Genomic DNA, 10,000 nt, shown 5'->3' with positions numbered 1-10,000 from the left:
GACACAACGCACACACACACACACACACACACACACACACACACACTCACAAAGAAACACACACTCAGACTCAGATCTCTGGAATGTGTCACAAGTCCAACAGCAGACTTTAGTTATTTACTACAGGGAGGGCTGTCTGTAAGTGTATCTGTGTGTGTCTAGAAACAGAACAGATAGACCCTAGGCAGTCAGCAGTGTCCATATGAGTTAGATCGACAGGCTGCTGCTATACCAGACCTGACTGCAGTCAAGCCAGATTGTTTCAGAGGAAAGGCCGAATGTCATATATCTGTAGCATGTGGCCCATCAAGCTCAATTACACCCCACAATGTTTCCATTTCTTCTGCAGCAGGGGAACTGCAGAGGGGAAATAAGTTGGCTGGTTTGGGATTATTTGTATAATCTTTAAACTATGTATATTGTTTTTGCTGGCACAAAACCTTGTTTTTCACATGCACAGTAATTGTAATTTTTAGTAAATCATCATTGAATATGATTATATATGGTCATGATAATGTTAAAGGGACATCAGGCAACGTTTTTGTGTTAATTAATCATCTTCGTAAGTCGGTATATGGTTAAATGACTCATTACGGGGCGAATGAAGGCTCTCTTGCCCGCCCCTACTGCCTGTAGAAAGAATATCCCACTTGCAAGTTCGGTGTATCCTACCCGCCGACCGAAGCAGGATCAGTTTACAGCACAGAGGCAGGCTAACGAAACGCTAGCGATTGTTGCAAACGTGTGTATAATGGCAGAGCCGGCGAAGAAGCAGCGAAAACCCTTGACAGAAGATGCAAAGAAAAGGAAAAGAGCTTCAGACCGAGCGAGGGGGAGTTTCGTAGAAAAAGCATCAGGCTTGCCTGGTGTCCCTTTAAGATAAACTAACTTTCTATAATATTTTCTGTCTTTCTCAGCTTGAACAGTGCTGTTCGTCTCTGGAGTCCCGTCTTCATGGCGTGGGTGAGGTGCAGTCGCGCGTGCGCGACGTCTTCTCCCGCCTGGCCGACCTGGACGACGAGCTCGACGGCCTGAGCCCGGTGGGGCGCGACGCCGACTCGCTGGCCTCGCAGGCGGAGGCGGTGCGGGGCTTCCTGGGGCGCGTGGCGGCGCTGCGCGGCGACCTCGAGGGCCACGGCGGCGACTGCACGGCCATGCTGCGGCGCGAGGGAAGCTCGCCCGACCTGCTGGCGCTCCGCCGCGAGACCGAGGCGCTCAGCCGCCAGGCCGGCAAGCTGGCCGAGAGGGGACAGGCGCGCCTCGGGCAGATCGAGGGCGCCAGCGAGCGCGTGCACGACTTCTATGATCACGTGGGCAAGCTGCAAGGCTTGCTGGGACATGCGGAGGACAGCTTGGCAGCGCAGGGGGCCGTGGGGACAGAGGTGGAGGTCATCAAGCAGCAGCTGCAGGACTTCAAGGTAGGACACCCTGATGACCATTTCTCTTTCTCTACCCTACCCTGTCTGTGTGATGCTCACCTGATAGGTGTTACACTGTTGTTGTGCTACTTTACTTGTGTTAATTGTGTTAGTTGTGTTCTATTAACTGTCTATGCAAGGTAGACTTATTGGAAGACCACTGAATGTGTGACTTAGAGAGGTGTTATGTTGTTAATAGGATGTCTTTTTATTTGGCACCATAGTGTGAAGGTTGCCATACTTCCCAACTACACCACAATATTCCCCCAGTTGAAGGTTACTGTGAGGAAGGGTTCTTCTTTTTCGGGCTCTGTTGTTTATATTCTTCTCTGCCATCATAATGTTGCCCGACATGGTGAAGTTGAAGGTGTACTCAGCTTGTCTGATAGTGGTGGCATCTCTGCGTGGTCACCTTGAGGAGCTCCTCTCTGAGTAATGGATTTGTTCATCACGTCATCATGAGCACTGAATGGGTCAGAGCAGCATGGCTTCCATGCAGATCTCCTGAGGCACAAGGCGAGAAGCTCTTGATATTTTGCCCTTTTCCGAGAGCTGCGTCCTTTTCCCATTTTTGGTTTTAAGAGCGTTCTTGTTCTTGTTTCTCCTTGAGGTCCTTGGTGGTGGTCTGCAGAGAATGTCTGTGTCTCTGTGTATCTCTGTGTGTGTGTGTGTGTGAGGGAGGGTGTTCGTGTGGATAGCTAGTCCTCCATAAATCACCTCCTTCTTCAGCCTTATTCTGGGCAGTAGTCCCAGCAGCACACTCTCCTGGCTAGTGGAATGTGCCTATGCGTGTGTCTGTAAGTGTATCTGTGTCATGTGTGGGTGGTGGTGGTGGTGGAGGAGGGGGGGCACATGTGACGCATTCTCCCCAGATGCTCCTCCGCCTGGGCCGCTACAACCTCAAAGTGATACAGACCATACCCAACATCCCATCTTCTCCCACCACACACACACACACACACACACATAGTATAGACAGACACTGAAGATCTATTGGGTATTGTGGGAGTATCTATATAGAGACTGCAAAATGATATAACTGTTATCCCTCTTTTGAGAGAAAGGGATTTATTGTGAGGCGAATCTTTGGGTTATTTTATAAGAGGAAGTGTAGGTGTGTGTCTTAAAAAGACGGAAGAACGTGGACTAAAGCTCAGCATGGCTTCTTAAGAGCAGTGTAGAAAAAATATTTCCTAACTCACATACACACACACACACAAACGCACGCTTACTGTAAGTATGCCTGGATGAGTCATGCTCACACACAAATACACACACACACACAAACACACACACACACACACACACACACACACACACACACACACACACACAGCATGCCACGTTGATTAAGTGTCCACGTCTGCGTCAGGTTTCTATCGAGCTGCAGGGAGATGACCTCACACTAGTGCCTCACACCATCCGATGCTGTTACTAGGCACCAAGGTTCAGTCCTCATTACGGTCATCATCATGGTGATGGTCAGAGAGTAAATAGCCAGAGCACAGATGTACGCAGACAAAGTCCAGACGTCCTGTACCTGAAGAGTCCAGCACCTAGACAAACAGACATGTGCAGCACATCCACAGACACAAAACAGGTTATTACCGGTACCATCACAGCAGGCACATTGGGTTTGACTGTAATGGAAAAAATCCTTCCTTCTAAGATGGTGTTCGGGGGCAGCAAGGTATTGAGGCAGGCCAGAATCATATCAATCGTATAAAATTCTGCTTTCTAAGATGCCTTTGTTTTGACGAATTGTGAAGGCAGCCTACATGTATCCTTCAGGCCGCCTTCAAAGTCCAAAATTCTATTGAGTTATGAAGTCAGCTGTCGGTATCTTAGCAATGGTGTCCCAGCAATAAATAAACAGAAGACGGTGTTCGTTGTTGCTACCTTGCTAGGCCATCCGAAACAGAGTTCATAGCTGGTACCTTGATGCCTGCTACGGCAAGTGACTCGTTAGACAGTTGAAGGCAGCTGGCAGATGCCTTCCATTTCAGTCCAACCCATAGTCTGTTTGTATTGTAGACAAGTGCATTGTGCTCTCTGTGTGGGGTGGGGTGTGAATATGGCTGTTGTTTTTTTCTGAGCATCATCTGCTGGGGGTGTTGTTGATGGTGTTCATTCTGTGAAGTCCATGTCTGTTACTATCTGTGATGTTCGTGTGTGTGCGTAAGCAGCTCTGGATTCTCTTCAATAGAGGATTAGGCCTCCTGTCTCAGAGACCCCTCCCAGTCCCTCAGCGTCTATCTGTCTGTCTGTCTCTCTCACGCGTTCATTTGGCCTGAGTGTCCCTGTGTCCCACACCCTTCCCAGAGTTATTGTGTCTCGCACCCATAGCTAGTTACAGGAGGAGGTCCACAAGCACTTTTTGTCCGTCTCTTTCTCTATTCACCATTACTGTGTGTGAGACACTCTCTTCTTTTCTCTCTCTCTCTCTCAAATACACACACACACACACACACACACACACACACACACACACACCCACCCACACACACCATGTCTTTGTTCAAAATGAAAGCTAGCGGTGGGGAAGTGGTGCAAAGACCAAGTAGGCAGATAAGAAGGTGGAGGCGTGGGTGTGGTGGTGCAGTGTGGTGCCGGCTGGGGGAGTGGAAGACTGAATGGGCTGGCTGGTATGGCAGAGAGGCCCAGTGGTATGGGCATGGGAATGAGCCGACACACATCTGGGTGTGGAGGAGAGGAGAGGAGAGGAGAGGATGAGAGAGGCAGAGACGAAAGAGGCGAGGCACGGCCAAGGTTGTGTGTACTTGTGAACGATTGAAGGGGAAAATCTCGGCTAAAAAGATTCAGTGAGAAGCTGAAAGCAGAAGATGAGAGAGAGAGAGAGAGAGAGAGAGAGGGAGAGGGAGAGAAGTAGGCTGAGGTGTAGACAGGAGGCCCTGGCCAGGGCTCTATCCAGCGTGTGAAGGAGCTGATGGTATGGGGATATTTATAGGAAGTGAAGGAATGAGGTCCAGCTAAAAGAGACGGAGAGCGTGAGACGTCCTTGGGGCTCCCCTGACTCAGTTGAGCTCCACTCTTCCCCCCCCCCCCCTTTTTCTCCCCTCCACTGCTCTTTATCTGTCACTCTCCCTCTCTCTCTTTGTCTCATTGTTAAGCTCAGCGTCTGGAGAGGAGCGCGTTTCATTTAGAGCCAGTTAAACCCAAACATATCAGTCTGCCACCAAAATGAAATCCCCCTCTCTGCCCCCTCCCCTTCTCTTCCCTTCCCTTTACAGCAGACACCCAATCCACAGTGATGATGTCATTGCTGAGTTGAGAGTGGGAGGAGGTGGAGAAGAGAGAGTGTGTGTGTGTGTGTGTGTGTGTGTGTGTGTGTGTGTGTGTGTGTGTGAGGAGGAGGAGGCCCTGTGGGAGGGGAGGGTGTCAGATTAGTGTGTGTGTGTGGGAGTGTGAGTGTGTGTGTTTAACACTGATCTCATTGATCACTGGGAAAAATATAGACAGGGCATTAGAGATACTTTTCCACAGTGCGATGCTCTGTGTTACTGTGGGTTCCTGATAACTCTGGTGCCTGGAACTGAACATTGTGTTGTAATGGTGATATGTGTGTGTGTGTGTGTGTGTGTGTGTGTGTGTGTGTGTGTGTGTGTGTATGTGGAGGGAGTGTGTCTACAGGTCTGTGTCGAGGGATATTTCTAATCCCAGTCTATGTGGAATCTCAGCTGTCTCCCAAACCCTGCAACCCCCCACACACTACAGGGTGTGGTCAGCACCCCCCTCCCAAACATTCCTGTTCCCCCTGTGTGTGTGTATATGTGTGTAAGGTCCAGTGCCCAAGCAGCTGAGCCTACGGCATATGTCTGTGTAGGGATGGGATGATTTGGGAATGGGAGGGTGGGGGTGCGTGTGTGTGTGTGTGTGTGTGTGTGTGTGGGGGGGGGGGGGGCACACAACTGGGAATTCCAGAGCAGGGCTGGAGAGGGGGCAACTTCTAAGGCAGAGATGGGAGCAGCTTCTAAATCAAGCCGTGCTGTCTACACTGTCTACACCCTGGCTTCCCACATCCTCACCGTCACTCTCCTGTCTCCCTCTCTCTCTGTGTCTCACTTACTCATTCCTCCCTCCCTCCCTCCATCTCACCCTCTCTCTCTCCACTGTTTTTCTTTCACGCTGACTCACTCCCTTTCTCTCTCTCCCTCACACGGACAGTGTCTATCTCTTTCAGTCCGGTCTCAGGGCACTAGCTGCCCCCCCCCCCCCCCCCTGCCAGGATAACGAGGTCAAGGTGTGGGCTGCTGCCTTTGTGGCCCAGGGTTGTCTGTGGACTTCACTCACATCATCAAGGACACTGTTAAGGCATGTAGAGCGCAATGGCCATTCTCAGTCCAAGCAGGGAAACATGTTGATTAACAGATCAGTATTTAGATTTTTTTTTTATGAAGCAGAAATGAGATTTGACAACCACCTCCCTTACACACATAGCACATATATATAAGTATAAGTATAAGTATATACTCTTTTGATCCCGTGAGGGAAATTTGGTCTCTGCATTTATCCCAATCCGTAAATTAGTGAAGCCCACAGTGAACACGCAGTGAGGTGAAGCACACACTAATCCCGGCGCAGTGAGCTGCCTGTAACAACAGCGGCGCTCGGGGAGCAGTGAGGGGTTAGGTGCCTTGCTCAAGGGCACTTCAGCTGTGCCTACTGGTCGGGGTTCAAACCGGCAACCCTCCGGTTCCAAGTCCGAAGTGCTAACCAGTAGGCCACGGCTGCCCCAAATGAGAGGGAGAGATAAATAGGTCCTGTCATGTACACCTATTTTAACCCTCCTAAGCCTTGACGCTAAGCCTTGCTTAATGCGTCCAGCCCCTGGCGATGGACACGGATGGCCGAGGTGGCACGACTTACACAAAGACGCCTCCACACAGGAGCGCAAGTCACATGGCCTCCAGGGTCCTCGCTCGGCCGTCATTAGAGCCAGAGCAGGGGACCACTGCTGGTAAATGATGTCATGCAGATATAATCTCACCAATTCCCATGGACTCTCTTTTTTCCTTTCTCTCCCCCCCTCTCCCTCTTTCCTCCTGGGCAGTTTGCCGCCGTTGAGTAAAATCGGGTCCGAGTCTTTGAGCTTTGTATTTTTTTAGGCTGTTTCATGGTTTATTTTCCTGCCTAAGGGGATGATTCAATTGCCATAACATAGTTAGAGTAATCTGATGAGTTGATTTTTTTTTCTCTCTAAATTAGTCCTCCTCTGTACCCCACTGGTGCTAATGGAATGAGTGTGTGTGTGTGGTATGCATGTCTAAGAGTGTGTTTTGAACGTGTGTGTGTGGTGTGTGTATGTGTGGCATGTGTAAGTATGCTGTGTATGCGTTTATATATGGTGTGAGTGTTTGTCGTGTCTTGCTCCCGCGCGCGGCGCTGCACTGGTATTGTTTCAGCTGTTGTGCATTAGGCTGGCATGCTCCGAGCAGAGCTCCCCGCTCGCTCTATTGACCCAGGGAAACGGGGACAGCCCCACATCTCACATCACATCACAGCCCACACAGCCTGCCACCGACCAATGAGACAGAGTGGTAAACGAGCCAGGGAGCAGAACCAGTGACTTGGTATGATCCTAAGCAGGGGTAATTACAACAGTGTCAATCAAGACTGCTGGAGGATTGTGGGAAAATGTCCCTTTCCCTTGAAAGACTTGTGTGTTTTTCTTAGAGACAAAGAAAGAGAGAGAGAGACGGTGGGGGCACCGGAAGAGGAGAAAAGTGGCGTTGAGCCTGTGTTTGTTTGTCTCTGGGGGAAAAAAATACACATATGACACATATTGGTTTCTTTTGTAAATTGAAGTGTGTGTGGAATTTAGACAGAACTCTATATGACAAATTTTCACTCCTAAAATCAACCAAGATATGGTAAACCTATCTTGTGTGGTTCTGGCCGGGTTATTGCTGTGTGTGTGTGTGTGTGTGTGTGTGTGTGTTTCCTCTCTGTAGCTAGGGCTGAGCGATGCTGCTGGTCGTCCTCCAGGTCTCTCTTTGTGTGTGCGGCTGACAGAACAAAGCCCGCATTCAGACTCAGGTGGGGCAGTAAAGCACTAAAGCCTCCTGGTTAATCATGAACCCGGGAGTGCCAGACCAGGAGCCCCTCCGCTCACCCGCTGCCTGGAGACCAGACAGACGCACAGAGAGAGAGAGAGAGAGAGAGAGAGAAGGGAGAGAGAGAGAGAGAGAGAGAGAGAGAGAGAGAGAGAGAGAGAGAGAAGGAGAGAGAAGGAGTGAGCACAAGAGAGAACACACACACTCTAGCACACTAGGGAGGCAATATAGTGGGTTTTTTTTTTTTTTTTTTTTTTTTTAATCATCTGTCCTCTTGCCAATAAAGTCAGACTGCGAAAGGAATTAGAGGGTGTTCAGGACAGATGGGGGAGAGTTGGAGAGAGGAAAGATGTGTGTGAGAGGTGAAGTGAAGGGACCGTTTTAATGTCAACAGGTGTCCGGCCATGAGTACACACACACACACACATAGACAGCACACAGCAAACACAGCTCTACACAACACATAGTGCCGTAGTGCCGAGTCGACACCATTCAGTTTGTCTGCCTCCCTCTGTGTGCCACCCAGTGATTCTACCTCTCTCATGTGCAGCCAGCAGCCTCTTTCTAAGCAAAGGCGTGCACGCACACACACACACACACACACTCACACACACACACACCCACACACACTTTCTTTTTCTTATTCCCTCTCTCTCTCAAAGACACACTTTTCTTTCTTTCTGTTTTATTCTCTCTCTCACACACACACACACACACACGGAAATACACGGAAACACACACTACTCCTGCAGTCTTTGGGGGGAGTTTTGGGAAAGTATGTCTGGGGGTTGCACCCCACCCCCCCTTTCCTGTCTGAGTCAGAGCCATGACAGAGCTGCAGAGCACAGCACGAGGTGAATGAGAAACAGCCAAGGGGTGTGTGTGTGTGTGTGTGTGTGTGTGTGTGTGTGTGTGTGTGTGTGTGTGTGTGTGTGTGTGTGTGTGTGTGTGTGTGTGTGTGTGTGTGTGTGTGTGTGTGTGTGTGTGTGTGTGTGTGTGTGTGTGTGTGTGTGTGTGTGAGAGAGAGAGAGAGAGAGAGTGTTTGGGGGTAGTCAGCTATGCCTGGGGCTTGTAATGGAGTGATTAGATCAGTAGCATAAGACAATGGTGCACTTTATTATATCCCTTCACTCCATTCCAAATGTTAGATTCCCCTGAATAGCATCTATAGCATCATAGCCCATTGGAAAGGCACATGGGAGTTTGATGTGACGTGTGGACTTGTGACATGGTTGCAGCTCTTTAACAGCCATAGGGAGGGAGGGAGGGAGGGAGGGAGGGAGAGAGGGAGGGAGAAGAGAGAGAGAGAGAGAGAAGAGAGAGAGAGAGAGAGAAGAGAAGAGAGGAGAGAGATGAGAGAGAGAGAGAGAGAGAGAGAGAGAGAGAGAGAGAGAGAGAGAGAGAGAGAGAGAGAGAGAGAGAGTAGAGGCACAACCCCCTTTTGTTTCTATAGAGAAGTTTGTCTTGGAAGCAGGCATGACAGCTGCAGCCCAACTGACAGAGAGAGAGATAGAGAGAGGGGGGAGGGAGGGAGAGAGAGAGGGAGGAGGAGGGAGGGAGATAGAGAGAGGGAGGGAGAGGAGAGGGAGTAGAGGGGAATGGCGATCGAGGGAGAGCTGAAGTGAAAGACAGAGTATTTAGGTTGTTTGACATGCAGGCCACGAGAAGAGAGGCAGCAGAGCAGAGAGCACCCTACCCCCAAAGACAAGCGCGTGTGTGTGTTTGTGTGTGTGCGTATGTGTGTGTGTGTGTGTGTGTGTGTGTGTGTGTGTGTGTGTTTGTGTGTGTGCGTATGTGTGTGCGTGTGCGCGCGCAGAATTTGACCAGCGTGTGTGTGTGTGTTAGTATGTATGAGTGTGTTCATGTGTGAGAGAGTGAGGGAGAAAGGGCAGGCATGCATTAGTCCACATTAGCTGCTCTCTGGCAGCCATCCTTAAACAAACTGCGCAAGTGTCTCAGACAGGAGGGAAAAATAAATGAGAAAAAGACACTAAGTATTAAAAGTGACTGGACTGAACTAAAGAGTGCAATAAAAGAACAATAGCATATATGGGGGAAGAATTTTTCCATTTAGTCACAAGTCATTGCTTGCCATATCTTGGAGTTGAGTTTTGGGGCCCCTTGTCAGAACGAAGCTCACTTCAATGACAAGACAGAAGTATCAGTATTACCAAAAAAATATAAAGGCATCCTATTACAGCTGAGGCTAAGCAATAGTTTTGGTAGTAGTTTGGGGTTCCTTTCCTTAAGCCCAGTAATCTGCAAAACATGCACACGAGATTCAGTGGTAGCAGGGTGGTCGGAGAAGCAGATATTCGGTATCTGCAACACTTTTACTGGTTTCATGCCAATTCTGAATGTTTGGTGTAGTGGGTGTTGCGAGTGGTGGATTGATGAGAATCAGTCTATGCCATCTGAAAATGAAAAGAGAGGGGAACAGAAAGAGAGGTAGAGAAAGAGAAAAGGCGATCTAGATCATTCTATTTTCTTCCTTTTATACAAATCTTG

General features: G+C 49.4%; 1 protein-coding gene across 16 annotated transcripts in view; it reads left to right on the top strand.

The window, feature by feature from the left end:
* The window catches only part of macf1a (microtubule actin crosslinking factor 1a), a 195,251-nt gene that overhangs the window by 138,399 nt on the left and 46,852 nt on the right, over positions 1-10,000 (top strand). For all 16 annotated transcript variants that reach the window (XM_076301492.1, XM_076301490.1, XM_076301491.1 and 13 more), the window contains one exon: positions 918-1,418. In XM_076301492.1, coding sequence (XP_076157607.1) covers positions 918-1,418 — 501 coding nt within the window. The remainder of the gene's footprint in view (positions 1-917; positions 1,419-10,000) is intronic.

The sequence above is a fragment of the Alosa pseudoharengus genome, unplaced genomic scaffold, assembly GCF_046254945.1.
Source record: "Alosa pseudoharengus isolate Yale_2024_CS ecotype anadromous, Long Island Sound unplaced genomic scaffold, YU_APseudo_1.1 YU_APseudo_1.1_scf_23, whole genome shotgun sequence".
NCBI classification, from domain to species: Eukaryota; Metazoa; Chordata; class Actinopteri; order Clupeiformes; family Clupeidae; genus Alosa; species Alosa pseudoharengus.
Note: the sequence above shows the minus strand (reverse complement) of the source record. Positions and strands in the feature narration are given on the sequence as shown.